This window comes from Hemitrygon akajei, chromosome 17 (assembly GCF_048418815.1).
Source record: "Hemitrygon akajei chromosome 17, sHemAka1.3, whole genome shotgun sequence".
Classification (NCBI taxonomy): Eukaryota; Metazoa; Chordata; class Chondrichthyes; order Myliobatiformes; family Dasyatidae; genus Hemitrygon; species Hemitrygon akajei.
The window spans coordinates 64,217,602-64,242,042 of NC_133140.1; the positions used below are offsets into that span (position 1 = coordinate 64,217,602).

Genomic DNA, 24,441 nt, shown 5'->3' on the forward strand with positions numbered 1-24,441 from the left:
ACTCAACAAATCTATAGAATAGTAACTATAACGGAATCAAAGAACGACTGCCAAACTAGGGTTTTCAACCAGGATGCAGAAGGCAACAAACTGTGCAAATGCAAAAAGAAAAAAAAACAAAAATATAAATAAATAAGCAATAAATAGTGTAGTGGTAGCACAACGCCTTACAGTACCAGCGACCTGGGTTCAATTCCCGTCACTGCCTGTAAGGAGCTTGTATGTTCACACCGTGGCCACGTGGGTTTCCTCCCCACAGTCCAAAGACGTACCTGTTGGTAGGTTAATTGGTCATTGTAAATTGTCTCATAATTAGCCTAGGGTTAAGTCAGGGGTTGCTGGCAGTCTGTCTCAAAGGGCCAGAAGAACCTTCTCCGCATTGTGTCACAATAAAATGAAACAGAAATTTTAAAAATCGAGAACATGAGATGAAGAGTCCTTGAAAGTTAGTCCATTTCCATAAAAGGCCATGGGTTTTCCAGGAATTGAGGAAGGGGTGTTGTGGGTGGATGAAAGGAGAATATCAGCAATACTAACTTACTCCCCTGAAGCCATTCCTCAATATTATTGTGATGAAAGATTAGGCTGAATGTTGTCTGCAAGGGGAAACAATGGAAGAACTATTGTACTGGGGAGAGCTATGTAATGGGAAATAGATTGAAAATAAGAGTGAATGGTCCTTTCTCCTGAAACAGTTGAACAAAGTGGTAGAATAATGGCTTCACTTACAATGTGATTGTATCTGATCCTTTGGCTGTGCCTTCATCGTGAATGCTTCCCGTTCTCATGCAAACAGGATGTCATTGATAGGTTTGTCGATTCAATAAAAGCCCATTATCTCAACCATGCACATGTCCAAATAATGAAAGAATGACATCAGTTTTTGTTAGCTTTAAAATGCATTGGGCATGGAGGCAAGGTTTAACCTTTCCTTGATTGCCAGGTGATTTATGCAATAGTTTAGATGCTTTTTGTTAATAGGGGTATTAAAACCTCATAGTTCCCCAAGGCTATAATTTACCAGCACCTTTTAATCAATTGCTGTCGGTCTACTTGTCATTCGGGCTTGTTCAACAGCTGGATGCAGCTTGGTGTCAGTTTAGAGTTAGTACAGGAGCAGCTCTGCTCCTTTGAAAACTATCTTGCAACACTAGGACTCTCAGATAGTCAAGGATGAGGTATCTCCTTTTTTTAGCTGTTGTCTTTACAGATCTTCGAGTTGAAGCGATTTCTTGCTTAGATCAACAGCTGGCCTTCCAGCAAAGCTGCTATGAAATTACCCGGCTGTCACGCAGTTTTCAGGGTGCACAGAAATGGTGTGAACGAGGTGGCGGACACCTCGCCTTCATCTTGGATGAGGAAACTCAACAGTTCCTACACAACCATCTGGAAGTGGAAAAGGACTGGTGGATTGGGCTAGCTCCATGGAAACAGAACTTAACCCAGGATGAAATGACTACAGAAGGTGAGAATTTGTGAGAACAAAAATGGGGAAAGAAAGAGTAGGAATGGGGTAATCACTCTTTCTCTTCTTACTTAGTTCACTAAATTAAACCTGTAAATGAGTTATCCTGCATAGAACATAACTGTGACAAAGTTGAGGTGTTTAGTAATTACGCAAAAATAATTGAATGCAAGAGTTAGTTCTACCTGTGAATGTTTAATCTGTTGTCAAGTCAACAATATAGTCTTCAGTCAGAGGGTTAGCAACGGAAAAGCACCTACACCTACAGTCTGCTTATCTCTTGGTTGGATATGTGGGGCAATGTTTTCATCTTATTCAGACACCCCTCCTTCAACTGTTTTCCTTGTGGATTAATAACTGTATTAATTGGCTTTCTCATTCATATACATCTCAAAATTTGCTGCCAATTTCTACACAACTCTCAATTTCATACAATCCATACGTGATGCTTCCCTTCTTTAATCTTTAATTCAGAGGATGGAACAGTTACCAATATCCCTGGAGTCCTTAAACTTCCTCCCTTTCCACTATCCTAGAAATCAAACAGTCCTTGCCCTTCAGTGCAGAAGGGCAGTTCACTTGCCCTTCAGTTCAGGAGGGCAGTTCACTTGCCCTTCTTCCAACTTATTGTAAAGCAGACAATGTCTATTTTTGCATTGGAGAAACCAAAAGCAGATTGGATGACCTGAGACCAATTTGCAAAGGTGGTCCTGAACCATTTTAATTTTATTTTTAATTTTCTATCCAACTCTGCCTTTGATTTACTACATTGTGTGATATAGAATGAGGGAGAACATTCTAAGGTGGGGAGGGACAGAAGGGAGTGGTTACCAGAAGTTAAAGAAATTGGTATTGATGCCGTCAGATTGGACACTACCAAGGCAGAATATGAGATATTGCTTCTCCAACAGTGTTTGGTTTAATTGTGGCAGTGGAGGAGGCTGTGGATAGTCAAGTCAGTGTGGGAATAGGGAGTAGAATTGAAATCATGCACAGATTTTATCCAAGCAGATCCTTCAGAATTTTTTTGCAAAGTAAAGTGCTTGAGAAATGGGGCTTGTGCTGTGGAAAGGTTAAGTTGTGAGTCAGCTTACTTACTGGCTGTGTCGTGACACTGTATTGCTTGATTTGTAGTCTGTTCACACAAGTTCTTATCCCTTGCAAGCTGATTATTAATTATGTGTGCTCATTATATAATAATGACCTGTTGCTTTTTGATAACATGTCAACGTTTACTAAATGCTCAGATAGTTTTTCCTCCGACCCCTGCACTATTTTAAAGTTAGTTGATGATTCTGTGCTTGGCATTAGTATACCTCACTGTTTATACTGGCTGAACCTTTAATCTAAGGACGTAGCCATCTAGGTAGCCTCCAACCTGATGCCATGAACATTAATTTCTCTAATTTTCGGTACTCACTCCTTACTCCTCCCTCCTCCCTTCTCTCTTTTTCCATTCCCCATACTGACTATTCTCTCATGCCTCCTCATCACTTGCCATTCCCCACCCCCGCCCCACTGGTTCCCCTCCTCCTTCCCTTTCTCACATGGTCCACTGTCCTCTCCTATCAGATTTCTTCTTCAACCCTTTACTTTTCCCACCTATCTCCTCTTAGCTTCTTAGTTCATTCCCATCACCCAGCTTCCCCCTCATCTGTGGAAGGAAAAAAACCTTAACTTCTTTCCTTCCCCCTCCCACCTTTTTATTCTGGTTTCAGGCCCCTTCCTTTACAGTTCTGAAGAAGGAGCTCAGCTCAGAATGTTGACAGTTTACTCCGCTCCATAGACACTGCAGACTTGCTGAGTTCCTCCAGCATTCTGTATGTATTGCATAAACTGAGACAGTTTTTCTGTTATTCATGTGCCAACTTCAACATCTGGGCACATTTATGAACAGGGCATAAATGAAAGAAAGAAATTCTCTCCTCCCCTTCCTCTGGCTTCCTAGATAATCTGTGTCCAGCATGGAACTATGACACAGATAGGTAAGAGATCAGGCTCATTTGAAGAAATCTCTGCCCAATTATCATCACCACCTTCAGGACCAGGGGTCCCAACATACTCGACCACTGTTACACTGCGATTAGGAATGCCTACCATTCCATGGCTAGACTGCATTTTAGGAAATCTGATCACTTAGCAACATCAATTCAAGATCCAATATTTTCCCTCATGCATTAAGCAAGTTGTCTTTTATTATCTGGAACTATCTAGTCTTTCTGCAAATGATTGATATATTAACTGTTCTGAAGTTCAGAAATTTACTTTATCACCCATGACTAATCACAGCAATATTCCTTCACCATCATTATTAATTTTATTGCTGTGTAGGTCTGTGATGTGCTGTTTGTACTTAGTCCTAACCCATCAGAATCACATGAGATTATAGATAATGATACAAAGGCTGGTCTGAGTTTAAAAAATTTAACGTCTGGAAATAAATCCCAAACCATTGACATGGGAACATTGATGTCTTTTTATAAACATTTGATACTTCGGTGCTTAGTACCTTTATCTGTGGAAAGAATCCATGCGATGTGCATTATGGTGTATGTTACTTTAATGCCTGTTCTCTTCAGCTGACTTTTGATGTCAACTGTGTTTGCTCATTAGATGTTTAATAAAGTTTATCAGTGAATGTACACTGCTATATACCCAAGAAATGCAGAGCTCATGCAACATTTGTGAGTTACTCGAGGGCTTGTCACTGAGCTTCTCTGGAACTTGCTACACTGTTATTATGACTCAGCGAGTGGTTAGTCACCTGGCACAGTCCTGTGACAGTGAGAAGCTAACAATCATTGCTCACAAGCACAAAAGCATCTATAAATATAACAACAGCAACATACACAAAATGCTGGTGGAACACAGCAGGCCAGGCAGCATCTATAGGAAGAAGAACTGTCAACGTTTCGGGCCGAGACCCTTCGTCTGGACTGTAGACTTCTCCCTATAGATGCTGCCTGGCCTGCTGTGCTGCACCAGCATTTTGTGTGTGTTGCTTGAATTTCCAGCATCTGCAGATTTCCTCGTGTTTGTGTTTATAAATATAACTGTTACCAGTTTCCATAATCACTTTGAAAGACTCTTCATCTCATGTTCTCGATAGTTATTGATTATTTATTTATTATTATTTATTTTTGTATTTGTGCAGTTGTTGTCTTTTGCACATTGGTTGAATGCCCAAGTTGGTCTTTCATTGATTCTATCATGGTTATTGTTCTATTGTGGATTCGTTGAGTATGTCTGTAAGAAAATGAATCTCTGGGTTGTATATAGTGATATATATGTGCTTTGATCATAAATTTACTTCGCACTTTTGAAGTTGCAGCAGTAATTTTGTTACTTGTGTTAACAAAGCAGTGTAACTGAAGCGCTTGATACAGCAATGTTGCCTCTGTTTGACTTGTCAGAAACATTGTGTTACCTCCTCCTATATAATCATTGGACTCAGTTCAGAATCATATTCAATTTCAGTAGTCTTTGCTTTTTTTAGTAATATCATTCACTAAGACAAGTAATTAATGTGAACTTTATGAAGTTTCTTAGCAAGTTTCAGAAAATAATACAACTACAATATCTCCCCAGCATCCTACTTGCTCAGCAGTGACCTTGTTGGCTGGCATCTGTACACAGACTCTTATAATCTTTGTCTTGTTGCCTGTGCTCTGACATTTTCCCTGCTCTAATTTCACTTTTTCTATTATTCTTTCTAAATTAGCAAGAGGTTTAGTGCTTTGCAGTCATACTACCAATGAATGGTGGGTGGGCTTTTCTTCCTCACTCAGACTGATTGGCTCTGCTTGCCTTCCTAATCCAATTATTTAAATGACATAGTTGACTGTGAGTAGCAATCTCTTGGGACTCCTTGGCTCATTTCATTTTCCATTATCAAATTATCCAAATTCAAGCAATCGTATGGGAGAGAGAGTGAGGATTCAACTTCAATGTGGCTAGGTTTGCAATATAAAGGTAGAAAATAAAGACAGATGCAAGTTCATGGACATTTTTCATGTGTGACCAAATGGACCTGCAGTCAAAAGGACATGAATGAGCCAAATTATGTTCAAATGAAAAAATAATAATTAACTAAATATTCTGTTGAAATAACCACATCTTTCATTAAATCATTTTTATATTGGATCAAAAGTACCCAAGCTAGAAATAGCTCTCAATCATGCCTGGTACGCATGCCTGGTATGGTCAGAGAGGCAAATTCATTAGAAGCTTCTAAGAGATGCTTAGATAGGCGCATGAATGTGAGGAAGATGGAGGGATATGGACATTGTTTAGGCAGGCAGGTTTATTTTTTGTTTTTTTAATTACTTTTTAGCTGCTACGGTACAATATTGTGCTCCGAAGGATTTATTCTTTGGCTGTACTGTTCTATGTTCTGTATCAGAAATTGACAACTGTGCAAATTAAGCTTCAACCCAAAGTAGATTTTGAGGCTAAGTCATTGAATATGCTTAAATCAGTGGCTGATAATTTTTTTGTGTGTTAAGGGAATCAAGGGATGTTGATTTAGTGTAGGAAAGTGTTACAGAGGCGAAAGATTAACCATGGCCTTATTGAATAGTGGAACAATCGGCTGTATTTTCTTATCTTCAATTCTGTTTGAAAAATAATTTTCAATTTGTGGTTTTGCTCCAGGAACACTGTCCTGGCTGGATGGTACAAGGGTGATGTATGATAACTGGGCTCCAGAACACCAGCCTTCTCCATCAGCAGCATGCGCTCACATTCTGAAGAACTCTGTGTACCATTGGAAGAGCACAGACAACTGCAGCCAGGAGCTCCATTTCATTTGTGAATATGGTAAGCAATGGTTCTTTCCATTTTCTTTCATGATTCTGGGACAGTTTATTGTACAGCCAAAATGACCACTTACTGTTCACAACACATAGTCTCCTTTTCACCATCTTGACTAGTGCTCCTGTTTTCCTTTGGTTCATTCATTTTTACATTGTTCATCTATTTCTTTCCTCTACACCTACTTTTCTTCAAAAGTTTTCTTTTTTTTGTTTGGTTTAGATCATCCAACTTACTTCTTTCAAACCGAAACCTCCCACTATTTATTTTACTCATGGTGGTATATTGATGTGACCTGCTTTACAAGCATAAAGTGGATAGCAATATAAAAGACATCCCTTTGGGCCAGAAAGGAGGAGGAATTTCTTTAGCCAGAGGGTGGTGAATCTGTGGAGTTTATTGCCACAGATGGCTGTGGAGGGCAAGTCATTGGGTATATTTAAAGGGGAGGTTGATAGGTTTGTGATTATGGTGTCTCTGTGCCATAGCGTTTTACAGTGCCAGTGATCCAGGTTCAGGTCCACTTGGGTCTCTAAGGAGTTTGTATTTATCCCCATGACTGCACTGGTTTCCTCTGGGTGCCTTGGTTTCCTCCCATGTGAGGGCTAGGGTTAGTGAGTTGTAGGCGTGCTATGTTAGCACCAGAGGCATGGCGACACTCAGTACGATACTTGGGCTGTGTCGGTCATTGTTGCAAGCACATCCTACTGTACGTTCCACAGTTTCGGTGTACCTGTAACAAATAAAGTTCGTCTTTAATGAAGGTGTTAATGAATATGGGAAGAAGGCAGGAGAATGGGGTTGAGAGGGAAAATAAGTTAGCATGATCAACTGACAGAGCAGGCTCAATGGGCTGATAGACCGAATTCTGCTGCAGTTTGGGTGGGAAGGCGGGAGAGGACTGTGCTCACTCTCAGTGATGTACATATGCTGCTCATTATATTAGTTAAACATAGGGACTGGGCCTGAAGATCTGTGTAAATTGATAACAGAAATGTCACTTGAGGACTTGGGGTGGTCCAGTGATCTAAAGGAGAAGAATCGGCATAGAAGTATCCTAAGCAAAAGGCATCTCCACAGTTTCTTTGTCAATTCCCCATGCCTGCATAGAGTAGCTACAGCTGAAGATGACAGATGTAGTTAGAAACTCTTCAAATAGGAGGTTCCTTGCTAAACAAAGGAATTCAGCCACTCTAAGCCAAATTAGAAAGACTGTTGGAGCTATTGAGAGATGTGATGCACCATCAATAACTCTCTCTGAGACGTGAAGGCGAGATATCGGCTTTTATTGACTGGAAGAAAGAACAAGCAGTAGTTGACCACCATACTACATCCTGGAGACTGAGGGCCGGGCTCAGGCCTCAATCGCCTTTATACCGGGGTCTGTGGGAGGAGCCACGGTCAGTGGGAGGAGCCACAGGAGCAGTCAGCGGGGGGCGTGTCCAGACAGGTATATGTAGTTCACCACAAGATGCAATGGACAATTTCCAGAATATGTTATATTTTGTTTATTTCTAGGAGAATATAATGGAATGAGAGAGGTTGTATTATTGCATCATTGGAAGACTGGGTAAAGTTGTGAGTTTACATTTTCTAAAAGTTCGAATTGCTGACTTATCTTGTGTGCCATTACATTTCTGTCAGAGTCCAGCCGAGCCTTTGCCTGTGATCACTTCAATGCTACACTACAGTGCGAGTCTGGGGAGGTGATTCAGATCAACAGTAGTTTTTACGGCCGCAAATCTCTCTCTTTCTGCACCTTGGAGTCTGTAACCCCAACCAAACCTCAAGATTGCAGTTGGATTGATGTGAGAGAAAAAGTGAAAGGTAACATACTTTTTACAGTTATCTAAAGACTAAGAACAGAGGCAGAACTTTCCAGAATTCTATACTTTGATTGTACTTCTGCTGTGTGGTGTCAGAGTCATTATTGTTCGTTAACTTTCACATAAAGACTTCTGACGTTTACGCCTTATCTTGCGGTCAACTGCAGATTTCTGCAGCATCCTTACACTCAGGATCTGGGCTTTTTGCATGCTGTATTTTACTAATATTTTACATGTGCTTGCTATCTTGTATGTGCTATGTGTGCCTTGTGCTGTGTGTGACTGCTGGTACTGTATTTTGTACCTTGGTCTGGGAATAACTCTGTCTTGTTTAGCTGTATTCATGTATGGGTGAATGACAATTCAACTTGAATCAGATTGAAATATCTAAACCCAATATTACGGGAATATAAAGAATTGTCATATGTTTCCTCCCCTCACGTTGTAAAAGTCACCATTTTCTTTGTTGCTTAGGGAATTTTGTTCGATTTTGGGGTCACAGTCAAGCAACCCAATCCAAATATGAGTTAACACCCATAGCAATGGCACACAAAGAAACACTGAGTGGATTACCCTTTAGTGTTCTTTACAACCTCAGTCCAGCATTGTTAAATCTGGACATGGTTACATGTAGAATGAAGACAAATCTTCCACACAGCAGAGGAAATTTACTGTACAATCAGACTGGTTGATTAGAGGATTGTTTATGTTGGGAAACTGCATGATTTTATACTTAAGCAACAAATATAACCAAAAATATTATATTGAAGGTCAGTGCCATGGATTACAGGCTTGCCAAGTTGGAGCAGATAAGACGTCCTTTGGTGATCTTTGTCCAGACCTGGGCAATTACCTTGTTATCGACTATCATTGCAAAGAAGGTAAGAAATGCCACCCCAACATCTCTAATCGTCATATTTTCATCAATATTATTAGAGTTAGATCAGACTGCATGAAATAGATCCTTGCATGTTTGTATGTAATGTCTTTATCTGATGGGGGAAATATTGTGAGTTTGTAGGAGGAGCAAGGAATCAAATGGCGTCAACAGGCAGATGTGGACATTCAAGAAGAGAATGTCTTGTCAAAGTTCTCAGCCAGATGATTTTTAAAACAAAACCCTTGTCTTGAGTGTTTTGTTCGCAATGTATAAAAAATGGCCAAATTAGACCTATGTAATAATGCCAGAAATGATGCAGTCTGTGAAACATTATGTTAAAACTCATCAAAATCATTCAGAATAAGTAACTACTACATACTGGTTCTTTAAAGTTATTTGACTTATTTATTGAGATGCAGCGTGGCTTTGAGCCGCACTGCCCAGCAACCCTCGATTTAACTAGGACAGTTTACAATGACCAACTAACCTATCAAGTGCTACGTCTTTGGACGGTGGATGGAAACCAGAACGCCTAGAGGAAACCCACGTGATGGTGGGGGGAATGTATAAGCACCTTACAGACAGTGACGGGAATAATACAGCAAGATTTCTTTCCTCTGTCCGTAAGTGCTCAAACCATCATACTAAGAAGGATAAAAGTAGTAACAATACTTGATGTCCGTTTGATATTTTGATTACCGTAGGTCTTCATTTGCTAGTTGATGATGTGTACGCAGTCCTGGAAAACATCACGATATCTCAAAAGTGGCTGCTGCATCCATATTCTGGGAACCTCACCTGCACGCTCAACACTGGCGATGGCTTCGTAATCGAACCATATAATCCAGACCAGTGAGTACTAATTGTAAATGTAATTGACAGAAATATCAATTAGTGGTATTCTTCTCTTTTAACAACCAAGGACTTGGAATTTTTCTAAATCATCAATGGATCCATTGTCTCTGTAGCCACAATAATGTGGGATGCAGGTCCTCAGATTAAGTAGATTTAATGACTGTTAGTCATCTTAATTTCCTCAGTATTTTCTCTTCAGTGATTTCACTTTAAATTCATTACAGCAATGATCCATTATCATTTTTTGACATATGTTTAGTATTCTTCTTAAGCCCATTGCCCCTACTGGGGCATTGGCTGCCAACATCAGCTCATCAGAATCCTTGGTCCTCAGTTGGTAGAGTTGATTGGTCCTGTGGCTTCCAATTTCACTAAATGACTTCATACGTGTTCTAGGCAAAGATCCTTCCGCTCCCAAGTATGAGGCCTTTAGAGTTTCTGTTGGCATTTCTGAAGCTCTGGGTTTTTAAGGGATGGGTTTGCTAGCCCCATGCCCAACCCTCCTCATTTCACAGCTGGGCTTGGGACCGTCCATGACAAAGTTATGTTTAGGATTCACTGAATTGAAATCAGATACAAAATATTTGTTAATGCCAAGTGTTTTATTGTCAGATCAGATTAGGGAGAAATCTAATCTGCTGCAGTATTGGTAGCAGCCATTTTAAAAATTAAAACACTTATTTTTCTGAACATGCTACTCCATTTGATGATGAACAAATGAAATTAAAATAAAAAGACGGAGGACAAATGGCAATGCAAGCCTGGCTACACAAAGGAGATCAGGACTGAGATTTCAAAGTTCAAAGTTTAAAGTAAATTTATTATCAAAGTACATATATGTCACCGTATACAATCTTGAGATTCATTTTCTTGCAGGCATTCCATGTAAATACAAAGAAACACAATAGAATCAATGAAAGACCACTCCCAACAGGACGGACAAACAACCAATGTGCAAAAGACAACAAACTGTGAAAAATGCAAAAAAGAGTAAATAATAATAGTAAATAAATAATAAATATTGAGAACATGAGATGAAGAGTTCTTGAAAGTGAGTCCATAAGTTGTGGGAACAGTTCAGTGATGGGGTGGAAGAGGTGTGAAGTTTTCCCTCTGATTCACCAAATGCCCAGAACCCAAAAATTTCTTAAGTTAAAAAAAATTATCAATATCAGCTCTGACTACATTGAAATGTTCAAAGCATTCTCCAACTGTCAAAGTGAAGAGACTTCTGCTGAGCTCAGTACAAATTGACCAGTCCCACAGAACAAACATTATGGAGGAGGAACTCAGCAGGTTGAGCAGCATCTCTGCGGGGAAAGGAGTTGTCTACATTGCTGAAACACCCACCCCACACAAATACTGCTCACTCCACTGAGTTCCTCCACCTGCAAGCTTCAGATTCCGACATCTGCTGTCCCTTTTGCAGACCAATCCATTGTACTGGAATCTCACCCCCTATTTCTAGGCTCAGGGGTCTCCCTGTTAAACCCCTGTCTTTTGCTAAGATTGTTTTGAATTCTTTGAAACTCCAGAGATGAAACAAAAAGTTCTATTCAATCCTGCCTCATGAGAAAATGTTCTAATCCCCAGAATCCAAAATACAGAAATAAATCTCCTAAAAGCAATCAACTTCAAGATAGAAAAAAATCAACAGAATTACAAACATCATATTTTCTGAGGATTAAAATCAGCAGTAATGCAGATTAATCTGCTGCCCACATTTGGTAGCTTGTTTTCTTTGAACATGGCAATAACAGCTCTGAAACACTAAAGCGATGTAACAAAGAAATTCATTGAAAAATGTAATTACTTAACTACTTTTGTAATTATGTTAAGGAACTCATTCCCCTTACACTGGCTTGTTATGAATTATAACCACTATTTTCTCAATCTTTTTTAAAGGTCCACTAGCAACAAGACTTACCAGTATCGGACTGCGGGTCTCTTCACTCTCAGTCTTGAATGTACATCTAGTGAGTGGCATGTGATCGCGCAGAAAATGGTCTCAATCCAACAGCCAATCAATGGTTTTGGAATAATCAAATGCTACAATCTCAATCAATCTGAAGAAACTAACAACTGCACAGTTCCATATGGAGATCCGCTGTTGATTCAGCTTATGGTTGAAGAAGGTGCAGTTTTCTTTTCAAGAGCAGTAGAATGAATTTATGTGATTTTTCCCTTTGATACAACCAATAATCTGAGCAGTGTAAGTTATAGTGAAGAGGGAAATGAGGGTAGAATGTTTACATTACTGAATCCTCTCGTGCTCAGCAGAAACACCTGGGAATTAAAATTCAATTAATTGACAAATTAGGGACTCATATCTTTTAAGGTTGTTCTAAAACTTGCTGAGTATCTTTAATTGTTTTAATTTATCTTTAGGAAAAGAAATTTAGTATTCCTGCCACTTTGTAGTCTGAACTACCTTTTCAAAGACTAACAACATGAGACAATAAACAATAAATTGGCTTTCCACTGATGTCCATTTTCATGAAAGAAAGCAAAAAAAGCATTACAGAAACTGGGCAACTTTTTGACTCACACAGAATAAAACCTTGCTCTATCCCATAGCGGCATATAGCCAGCTGATTACTTTTGAAGTGCGATCACGTTTACAGTTTAGGAGACAAACTGTCAATTTACCCACAGCAAGGTTTCGCAAATGTCTGTTTAATAATATCTAAACAACCCTCTCTCTTTGGCATTGATTGAGAGTGAATATTGGGCAGGAGGTTAAGGATCACACCCTGTATTTCTGTAAAAGAGTAAGCTCTGGGAGTTTTCTCATCAACAGGGAAAGTGAAGATGACCTGATTTAATTGAAACAAACACTAAATATATCTATATATAGATATACTGTATATTTAGTATCTTGACAATTGTAGGGATGACTTATAGTGGACTGAAAAGCTCAAGCATATAGACATTAAGAAAGAGGATGTGCTGAAGCTTTTGGAAAACATCAAGTTGGATAAGTCACCGGGACCAGACGAGATGGACCCCAGGCTACTGTGGGAGGTGAGGGAGGAGATTGCTGAGCCTCTGGTAATGATCTTTGCATCATCAATGGGGACAGGAGAGGTTCCGGGGGGTTGGAGCATTGCGGATGTTGTTCCCTTATTCAAGAAAGGGAGTAGAAATAGCCCAGGAAATTATAGACAAGTGAGTCTTACTTCAGTGGATGGTAAGTTGATGGAGAAGATCCTGAGAGGCAGGATTTATGAACATTTGGAGAGGCATAATATGATTAGGAATAGTCAGCATGGCTTTGTCAAATGCAGGTTGAGCCTTACGAGCCCAACTGAATTTTTTGAGGATGTGACTAAACACATTGATGAAGGAAGAGCAGTAGATATAGTGTATATGGATTTCAGCAAGGCATTTGATAAGGTACCCCATACAAGGCTTATTGAGAAAGTAAGGAGGCATTGGATCCAAGGGGACATTGCTTTGTGGATCCAGAACTGGCTTGCCCACAGAAGGCAAAGAGTGGTTGTAGGTGGGTCATATTCTGCATGGAGGTCGTTCACCAGTGGAGTGCCTCAAGGATCTGTTCTGGGACCCTTACTCTTTGTTATTTTTATAAATAACCTGGATGAGGAAGTGGAGGGATGGGTTAGTAAGTCTGCTGATGACACAAAGATTGGAGGTGTTGTGGATAGTGTGGAGGGCTGTCAGAGGTTACAGCGGGACATTGACAGGATGCAAAATTGGGTTGAGATGTGCCAGATGGAGTTCAGCCCAGATAAGTGTGAGGTGGTTCATTCTGGTAGGTCAAATATGATGGCAGAACATAGTATTAATAGTAAGACTCTTGGCAGTGTGGAGGATCACAGGGATATTGGGGTTTGAGTCCATAGGACACTCAAAAGTGCTGCACAGGTAGACTTTGTTGTTAAGAAGGCATATGGTGCATTGGCCTTCATCAACCGTGAGATTAAGTTTAAGAGCGGAGAGGTAATACTATAGCTATATAGGACCCTGGTCAGATCCCACTTGGAGTGCTGTGCTCAGTTCTGATCACCTCACTACAGGAAGGACATGGAAACCATAGAAAGGGTGCAGAGGAGATTTACAAGGATGTTGCCTGGATTGGGGAGCATGCCCTATGAGAATAGGTTGAGTGAACTCAGCCTTTTCTCCTTAGACCGAAGGAGGAAGAGGTGACCTGATAGAGGTGTATCAGATGAAGAGAGGCATTGATTGTGTGGATAGTCAGAGGTTTCTTCCCAGGGCTGAAAGGGCTAACACAAGAGGACACAGTTTTAAGCTGCTTGGAAGTAGGTACAGAGGAGATGTCAGGGGTAAGTTTTTTATACAGAGAGTAGTGAGTGCATGGAATGGGCTGTCGGCAACGGTGGTGGAGGCAAATAAGGAGATGAGTTATACAGCTCTCGTTACATGCACATGCAGGTCAACTCTTTGAGTGATTATGCAGAAAGTTTGAAGTTAATAACTCATCTCCTTCTACCTTGGGCCAAGAACTCATTGATCACCCCTGGTGAGTTATTAACTTCAAACTTTCTGCATAATCACTCAAAGAGTTGAACTGCAAGTGCAGGTAACGAGAGCTGTATAACTCATCTCCTTCTACCTTAGGCCATGCACTTACCAATCATCCTTGCTGTTTTCACTTTCTGGAGGTCCAAGATCCATGTGCTCCCCGACCGCTGGACTAAGTGTGTAAATGTAGGAGGGGACTATGTTGAAAAATAAATGTGCTAGGTTTACTAAAATTGACTCCTTCTGCCTTAGGATCACCCCTCATATACTGAATATGTTCTGTAATCCCAAAACATAAAAGTATTTTGAAGAAAAAGACAGGATTTGTTCTTTACATTAAGCAAGGCATACATATCAAGTGGTAGTGTCATGACATACGCAATTCACTTGTTTTTACACATAATCCATAATGAATTATTTACATGAATGGGAATGCTTAATCAAACAATATATTTACAATTAACACTACTGAAATATTATATACACAACAATACTGGAAGCAGAGCAGATAAGAGAGCAACTGTAGAAAGAGAAACCCACTTAATGTTTCAGTTCAACAACCCTTCATCAGATCTGGGAAGGAGAAAAAAAAACTTAATATTCAGTTGCTGGGAAGGAAGGAGACAAATGGATAGGATGGATAGAATATCTCCTTAAGGAAGAAGTCAGGATTGCTTTGGGTACAAGCTATAAATAAGGCTAAGTGGTTGATGAATTAATGCGCAGCAGTCAGGGAGTGGGAACATGGCATTTTGCCCATAAAAAGCTGTGAAATGAGGACAATTAGAAAGTGTGAATTCAGGCAATAGAAGATTCATTGTAAGACACAGGGCTGCAGAGCATGCTGATCAATCAGTCTGTACTAATGCTACATTGACTGTTTACTCCTTTCCATAGATGCTGCTCAGCTTGCTGAGCTCCTCCAGTATTTTGTGGGTGTTACAGAGGACGTGGGAAGTCTTCACAATTTGACAGTCCTGTCCAGATTAAATAATAATCTGGCCTTCTATTTTTCATTTCAAAATGAGTGGGCAAGGGTCTGGCAGATGGGGTACAATGTCGGTAAATGCAAGGTCACCCACTTTGAAATGAAAAATAGAAGATCCAATCAAAATGGTGAAAGAATGCAGCATTCTGTTGTGAAAAGGGACATGGGAGTGTTTGTGTGAGAATCGCAGCTAGGTTGGATTGCAGGTGCAAAAGGTTGTCAAGAAGGCAAATGGAATGTTGGCCATCAATGAATTTACGAGTAGCGAGGTTATAATGGGTACTGGTGAGGCTGCATCTAGAGCACTGAATGCAGTTGTGGTCTTTTATTTCAGTAAAGAGACTGTATACTGGATTTGGAGGTAGTTCAGGGGAGGTTCAACAGGTTGAGATGAGGAGATTAGCCTGTGAGAAGAGATTGAGTTATTTAGGACTATAGTTGCTGGAATTCAGAAAAATTAGAGTGAATTTTACTGGAACATATAAAATTATGAAAGGGATAGATAAGATAGAGACAGTAAAGTTGTTTCCACAGCTAGGTGAGATTAGAACTCAATCGAAAAGTCAAAATCCTCTAGTACTGCACTGGACTGTCAAATTGGATCTTTAAGTCAAGGTTGCTGGAAAGTCATTTGACCCTCTACACCTCCCCCCCACCCACCTTTTAATTCCAAGTTGGGAGTTCTACCAATGAGCTAACAGAGTTTGAGCTGAAGAGAAACAAACAAGGTCCATGTCACATAAAGATTAAAGATCTAAAGATTAGCTTTATTTGTCGCCTATAGACTGAAACTTGCAGTGAAGTACATTGTTTGCCTCAAATCAAATCAGCAAGGATTGTCCTTGGCAGCCCACAAGGGTCAACACTCTTCCAGCACCAACATAGCATAGCGACAACTTAATATCCCTAAACTTGTATCTTTAGGTGTGGGAGGAAACCAGAGCACCCAGAGGAAAGCCACACAGTCAGGGGGAAGACATACAACCTCCTTACAGACCGCAACAGGAATCAAACCCTGATCCTATGGCTGGCACTGTAAGCTGAGGCTCTAATTGCTATGCTGCATGCCAAGATCCAGGCAGGTTGGCTTTCTGTGGGGCATTTGAAATCATTAGCCAAGACTTCCAGATTACTAATTCAGTGACCTTAGCAACAATGCCACCCAGGTTCCTTAAGGTTGTTGTGGTCAGGGGTGGTGGTGAGGATGAGCTCCCACTACCTATTAAATGCTCCTAATTGCATGAGTCTGAAATAGCTTCTGACAACCAAGACCAGTTCCTGGGTAGAATAGGTTACAGGGGAAATGAATGAGGGAATGCTATTGTTCTTTGAGCTATTCTTGACTTATTGGGCTGAAATGGACTCCTGTGTTATGAAAAGCAAATCGTGTGCAATGTTATTGAATAAGTAGGAGTATATATATATTTTTTTTCTTTCACAGGTACAAATGTGACCTATGTAATGTTAGTTGGAGCAGTCACCATTCACACCATCACCACATCCCAAGGATTTATCCCTCAGAATGTCTCGCTGGATAGTGCCATTCAACAAATGATAGGTCCGGGCACCCATCAGATCACCGTTCTAGCAAAGAATAATGTGACCACTCGAGAGGTATCTCTGAATATAACTGTTCAATTCGTGGAACCAATCAGAGGTTTGAAGGCTTCAGTAAACTCTGCTGTTTTGGAGCTGGGAAGTGATTTGACTATAAACATTTCTGTGTCTCATGGAGCCCCAGTTGAGCTACAGTTTGAATTTATTGGTCCTAACGAGACCTTTTCTGAAGCCATTCAGAATCCTGATGGCAATCTGGGAGCCTACAGCCTTCTAATGAATTCTGAAGGTAGCTCACCTCTTTTTTTTAGCTGAATAATATAACATTTTAACTACAATTGATTCTGCAATTATGATTTAAATCAGGATTGATTTGAATCATGAAATCAAGACAGTAACATATGTTTAAACAGGAAAATTTACAAAAAAATTAACACTTCAAACTAGGACTATTGTTCTGTCTGCATGAAATCACAAAACTTTAGTCACGAATTATGTCGCTTGTCTAGAGGGTAAGACTGGAAACACAAAGGAAGTAATGTAAGGCCCAATAACACTGTACTGTTCTCTGAAATTTCTGCCAGAGACCAGGAGACTTCAGTTCATTGCTATAAATTCTAATATGTTATTAATAGAATGATTTTGATTGACTAATTCTTCTCCTACGTTCCTGAGGAAAAATACTTATCAATCACCATGTGAAATCTAGAAATCATGAGAGATAGTGACTCCATTTATAATGGCTGTCCCTTTGGCTTCTGTGCACAGGTACTTTTCTGGTTAGGGGAAAAGCTGTCAACGCTCTTTCTAGCATCAGCTTTAATGTTGGGAACATCACTGTTGTGGCAAATATATCATCTCTGAAACCACCTGATATTGATGATCAAGGTAAGTTTTTTAATGTCTATAAATAATGTTACAATATGCAACAAATTTTGATCTCCTGTTTTTGGGCAGCCTGCATAGGATTACGACTCCACCCTCTTCATATTTAGTAAGTGTAAAAGGGAATGTGCTGGTTTTACAACCCCGATTGCAGATGTAAGTCCAACTCCAAAGTTTCCATCAGGTTAAAAGGGATATATTTGTTTTGCACCCTTCAGAATATCAGAAGGTGTTTTATAACAACAGTGAACTGTTCTGTCGAAGTGTAGTTTCGAGTGTGATTAGGCAGCACGGTGGCCCAGCAGTCAACGCGGTGCTTTAGACCACTGGTTTCGTTTCTGCCACTGTCTGTGAGGAGTAAGTATGTTCTCCCCTGTGACCATGTGGGTTTCCTCCAGGTGCTCCAGCATGCCAAAGACAGGTGGTTAGGGTTATTAAGTTGTGGGCATGCTATGTTGGCACAGGAAGCAAGTGGACACTTGTGGGCTGCCGAGCAAAATCCTTGCTGATTTGACCTGGCGCAAACAATGTATTTCATTGCGTGTACTTAAACCCTGTTAAACGTATTTAACAGAATTTCCCACCTTCTATTATTTATGCTGCTCTCACCCACAATCGCCTCCATTTCCCAAACATTCACGCTCACCCCATTTTCTCGCTGCTGTGACAGTGATGGGGTTCCTCTTGTCCTTACCTACCACCCCATCAGCCTCCACGTCCAACACAACACATCTCCAAAGGGATCCTACCACTAAACATATCTTTACATCCCCCGACACACCCCCACCACCCGCTTTCCACAGGGATCGCTCCCTCTGGAATTTCCTTGTCCATTCTTCGCTCCCCACTGATCTCCCTCCCGACACTTACCTTTGCAAGCCACCATAGTGCTACACCAACTCTCCTCTTCCCTCACCTCCAATCAAGGCCCCAAACAGTCCTTCCAGGTGAGGCAACACTTCACCTGCGAAGCTGCTGGAGTTGTCCATTGTGTCCGGTGCTCCCGATGCGGCCTCCTCTACATTGGTGAGACCTGTGGTAAATTGGGGACTGCTCCATCAAGAAACTCCGCTCCATCTGCCAAAAGCGGAACCTACCGGTGGCCAAACATGTTAATTCCGATTCCCATTCCCATTCGACATGTCGGTCCAAGGCCTCCTCTTGTGCCAAAATAAGGGCACCTTAGGGCGGAGGAGCAACACCTTATATTCCATCTGGGTAGACTCCAACCTGATAGCATTAATATTGATTTCTCCGTCCAATAAAAACCTCCCCCCCCCACCCCCACCCCTTTCCCCTATTCCCCACTCTTACCTTTCACCTCTTCTCACCTATGTATCACTTTGCTCTGGTGCTCCTCCACTTTCCCTTTCTCCTATGGTGCACTCGCCTCTCCTAACAGATTCCTTAATCTCCAGCCTTGACCTTTCCCACCCAGCTGACTTCACCTTCCAGCTAGCCTCCTTCCCCTGCCTCCACCTTTTTATTCTGGCATCTTCGCCCTTCCTTTTCAGTCCTGAAGAAGCATCTTGGCACAAAATATTGACTGTTTATTCATTTCCATTGATGCTGCCTGACCTGCATTTTGTGCGTGTTGCTTTGGATTTCTAGCATCTGCAGAATTTCTCATGTTTATGTATTTCACTGCATTTTTCAATTTACATGTGACAAATAAAGCTAATCTTTACTCTTTGAAAATCTTCAATTTCACTTTTAAAATGTAGGCAATGAAGCCGCTGATTTGTGGACAGAAGCTCCCACAAACTTTAACTGTTTCTAAAACAAACTGTTTGTAATTTGTTAATCATTTAACAAATATAGAACTAGTGATGTGGCCTTTTGATCTTATGCACCAAACAGTTGGAATACTCTACCAAATGAGATACGCCAGGACAGTACTGTGGAACATTTCAAAGCACTTCTGGAAATCTACTTTTTTTAATTTGGCCTTTTAATAGGATTACTTAATTCCTGTTGATGTTGATTATATTTATATAATTTCATATATTCAATTACATTTTATTCTGTATAATGTTGGTTCTTATGATTTTTAACTTTTTTGTATTTTTATGATTATATTGTTTTATCTTTACAGTCTATGTCAAGTACGTTGAGTCTGCATCTTAATGTATAAAAGGTGCTATGTAGATAAAGTTATTATTATTATTTATTGATTGCAACAATTAGGATAATTCTTTCTCATATGAATCAAGTGTAATAATATTATCTTTGTTTTTAAGAGGTACTGAATCAGAAATAAACATGGATCTATTTTTTACTATCTATCACTAAGTTCTACCTTTCCTGTGGGTGAGATAACATTTGGCTTGTAGTGGAAGGCCTTAGCTGCTAATTACAAGTCATTGGGAGTGACGAAGTGGGTGGAGTGACGACAGCCAGTGAATGATGTGATGAAGGGAGTGGAGTGTGAATAACCAGTGAATGAGGCAATGAGATTTATTTCACATCTCCGTGTATTTCCAATTACACTGTATCATAATGTTTTACTGAAAGAATCTGCATAAAATGCACATTTATTCTATGGAGGACAAGGAGTTTATTTTCCCCCCTGCCTAATATGGGAAGCAGAAGCCATTACACAATGCTTAGTAATGTCCATCTCTTGCTAGCCTAGCTGACAATGCTTCATACAATGGCAATATCTTCTTCTGTTTTATGAAACAAAGTGAAACTACTATAAAATAATTTATTTATAACTACTTCACTTTCTTTTATACAGTTTGTTGAGTAATAAATTATCCTGTTTTTTAAATGAATATGATTTATAACAATTTTGTTCTTTACATTTCATATTTTCTCCATCCAGAGCAGAAACTGAGTGCACATCATTTATTGTCTATCTATATTCTTTCTTAATTTGCATCTTTTGTGATTTATTAAAAATTCCCATAGATTAGCCAAATCTGGAATCCATGATCCTGGAAGAAGATTCATCCATGGTCTAGATGAGGAGGAATTTCTTTCACCAGAGAGTGGTGAATCTGTGGAATTTGTTGCCACTGGCAGCTGTGGAGGCCAAGTCTTCATGTATATTTAAGTCAGGGTTGATATATTTTTGATTGGTCAGGGCATGAAGGGATATGGTGGGGGAGCAGGAGATTGGGACTGACAGGAAAACTGGATCTGCCCTGGTGAAATGGTGGAGCAGACTCAATGGGCCAAATGGGCTAATTCTGCACTTATATCTTATGGTCTTACGGCCTTATGACCTAATTGAAAGTTAAATAGGCTTGAGGGGCCAAATGGAGAAATAACCATTCACCCCATCATCTGCCTGGGCTCCACCCTCCCCCAGCCCCCACCTCAAATTCCGAACATTATTCATAAATTTACAAATAACAGTTGAATTCATGAATGATTTTGTCCAACATACAGATGAAGGAAAGAATTGTTTGAGTTACTACGTGCAACAAAATATAGCTAGATTGTTTTTCAGTACAGACCACTCTGCTCCCTCTGCTTGCCCGTGCTAGTGGAGAACACAGATCATAAATCATGATTAGTACTGCTATCAGTGAATGAAGCTCAACACTGGGCAGGGGCTGATGAAACAATTTTATTACAACCAGACTAAGCTCTGCCTCTTAAGTATGTAAAAAAATATGAGAACAGATCAACTTTTGCTGAGAAATGTCTTTGCTTCCTTCATTTGTGCTTCAGCAGAGACCTTACGCAGTAAAACCAAGGACGAAGCTGAAATATCATCACTACAAGTAAGCAATTAAATATTAAAGTTCAGTTTGTAATTATTTGAAAATCATAAGGATGAAAATAGGATTGATTGGTGTAACTTGCCTTGTCCTCCTGTTCCCCCCTGTTGCAACTGTTCACCTGTGGAAACTGTCGCTGATTGAATTGCCAACACATTCATAGAGGATAAAAGTTATCTTTATAAATCTTAATTAGTTTAGTTTGTAAAGACAAAAATGTATTTTTACTCAGTATGTTTCATAGCTTTAGGTATACCTCAGGATAATAACTCACATTATTGCAGATCGTTGCATGACTGCCAGGAGAGTTTTTTGAGGTAGTACATGATACGGGATGAACCACTGACACCACACAATATGGTTCTGAATTTCTTCATAATCACAACCACAACCATCGCCATATACCAGGATGCTAATGGAGTTGCACTGTAGGAGCAGTGGAGTAACAGAGAAGCTCCATGTCCACTGATCCCCTCAGAGCTGCTGTTCAAGTTGATAGGACGGTGAAGCACACATATGGTCTGTAGGCCTTCATTAGTCTAGAGAATTGACTTCAAGAATCAGAATCAGGTTTATTATCACCAGCATGTAACATGAAATTTGTTAACTTAGCAGCAGCAGTTCAATGCAATACATAATCTAGCAGATAATTTTTTTTAAATAAAATAAAAAATAATAATGATGATAAATAAACAAGAAAATCAATTATCTATATTGAATAGATTTTTTTAATGTGCAAAAAACAGAAATACTGTATGTTAAAAAAAAGTGAGGTAGCTTCCAAAGATTCAATGTCCATTTAGGAATCGGATGGCAGAGGAGAAGAAGCTGTTCCTGAATCGCTGAGTGTGTGTCTTCAGGCTTCTGTACCTCCTACCTGATGGTAACAGTGAGAAAAGGGCCTGCCCTTGGTGTTAGAGGTCCTTAATAATGGACACTGCCTTTCTGAAACACCACTCCCTAAAGATGTCCTGGGTACTTTGTAGGCTAGTGCCCAAGATGGAGCTGACTAGATTTACAACCTTCTGCAGCTTCTCTCAGTCCTGTGCAGTAGCCCCTCCATACCAGACAGTGACGCAGCCTGTCAGAAGCTCTCCATGGTACAACTATAGAAGTTTTTGAGTGTATTTGTTGACATGTCACATCTCTTCAAACTCTTAATAAAGTTTAGCCACTGTATTTCCTTCTTTATAACTACATCAAAATGTTGGGACCAGGTTAGATCCACAGAGATCTTGACAGCCAGGAACTTGAAGCTGCTCACTCTCTCCACTTCTGATCCTTCTATGAGGATTGATTTGTATTCCTTTGTCTTACCCTTCTTAAAGTCCACAATCAGCGCTTTTGTCTTACTGACATTGAGTGCCAGGTTGTTGCTGCAGCACCACTCCAGTAGTTGGCATAGCTCACTCCTGTACGCCCTCTCCTCACCACCTGAGATTCCACCAACAATGATGTATCATCAGCAAATTTATAGATGATGCTTGAGCCGCAAGCTAATGTTGCAGAGGAGATTTACCAGGACATTGCCTCAGTTAGAGAGCATGTATAATGAAGATAGGTTGAGCAAGCTCGGGGTTTTTCTCTTTCGGGGGTGAGGGATGACTTGATAGAAGTGTACAAGTTGATAAGAGGCATGGATCGAGTGGATAGCCAGTGACTTTTTTCAGGGCAGACAAGGTTAATACCAAAGGGCAAATTTTAAAAGTGATTAGAGGAAGGAATAGGGGAGGACATCAGAAGTAGGTTTTTCTTTATACAGAGAGTGGTGAGTGTTTGGTACGCCCTGCCAGGGGTGGTAGTTGAGGCAGATACATTTAGAGGCATTTAAGAAACTCTTAGATAGGCACATGCATGATAGAAAAATGGAGAGCTATGTAGGAGGGAAGGGTTAGATTGATTTTAAAGTAGGTTAAAAGGTTGCAACAATGCTGTGGGCTGAAGAGCCTATGCTGTGCTGTGTAGTGTTCTATGCTCTATGAAATTTCAGAACCATATAATTTTTCTTCAAATTAATTGCTCACTTATCAATCATTATTCACTAATTTATCAACTTAACAAAATAACTTAGCAATTTGACCAATGCCAAAGCTTTTTTTGTTGTTGTTCTTTCAGCCCCTTCCAAAGACAGAAGCCATTGAAACATTCCAAATAAACTCACTTCAAGCCAAGATTATAGGTAGCTACCTGAAGGCAGCAAATCCATTTTCTCAGCTCGTTCTGAGCGGGAGGAAATCGAGGAACTCTGATCTTCATGACCAGAGTAAAATGTTGTTCCATTGGTCATGTGGTATGTTATTAAATCATTTGAAACTTCACCTTTAGTCAAAGCATTTTAAATATTGTTCTTTACACTTCATATTTTCTCCATCCAGAGCAGATACTGAGCGCATACCAAGTATTTTCCATCTACATCCTTTATTTATGTGTATCTTTTGTAATTTATTAAAAGTTCCTGTTAAAGTGTCCAACGTGACTTTTCTTTCATAAATCATTTATTTTCCGAAAACAACCCCTTCATAACTTTTTCTTTGGTAATTACCTCCAGAAAGTGACAATTGCAGTTACATACTTAACTCTCAACTACCTTTTAAAATAATGCACCACCTTTGCCCATTTCAAAGTTTCAAAGGTTCAAAGTTACACTTATTATCCAAGTATGTATGCGGTATACATCTCTGAGATTTGTCTTCTCCAGATAACCACAAAACAGAGAAAACTATGGAGGTCATTTAAAGAAAAACATCAACTCCCCTCCCGAAAAAAGAAACAAATCTCACAAAGGGCAACATGATCATCAATCCCTCCCCACCCCATGAAAAAAAACTAACAAATTGCGCCAAATGGTAAGAAGAACATCATACCCCAAACCCCCTTCCTCGCACAAAAAACTAACAAATCACGCCTAACAGCAAAAATAATATCAACCCCCC

The 24,441-nt window shown here is 40.0% G+C and overlaps 1 protein-coding gene across 2 annotated transcripts in view; it reads left to right on the forward strand.

The window, feature by feature from the left end:
* The first annotated feature begins 1,082 nt into the window (after positions 1–1,082).
* The window catches only part of LOC140740789 (polycystin-1-like protein 2), a 109,659-nt gene continuing 86,300 nt past the window's right edge, over positions 1,083–24,441 (forward strand). Inside the window, exons 1-10 of one of the 2 annotated variants that reach the window (XM_073070303.1) lie at positions 1,083–1,465; positions 6,119–6,283; positions 7,922–8,104; positions 8,874–8,984; positions 9,688–9,835; positions 11,744–11,973; positions 16,777–17,181; positions 17,661–17,780; positions 21,459–21,511; positions 23,624–23,798. In XM_073070303.1, coding sequence (XP_072926404.1) covers positions 1,174–1,465; positions 6,119–6,283; positions 7,922–8,104; positions 8,874–8,984; positions 9,688–9,835; positions 11,744–11,973; positions 16,777–17,181; positions 17,661–17,780; positions 21,459–21,511; positions 23,624–23,798 — 1,882 coding nt within the window. In that variant the 5' untranslated portion in view covers positions 1,083–1,173. The remainder of the gene's footprint in view (positions 1,466–6,118; positions 6,284–7,921; positions 8,105–8,873; positions 8,985–9,687; positions 9,836–11,743; positions 11,974–16,776; positions 17,182–17,660; positions 17,781–21,458; positions 21,512–23,623; positions 23,799–24,441) is intronic. The other variant, XM_073070304.1, reaches the window with a different exon arrangement.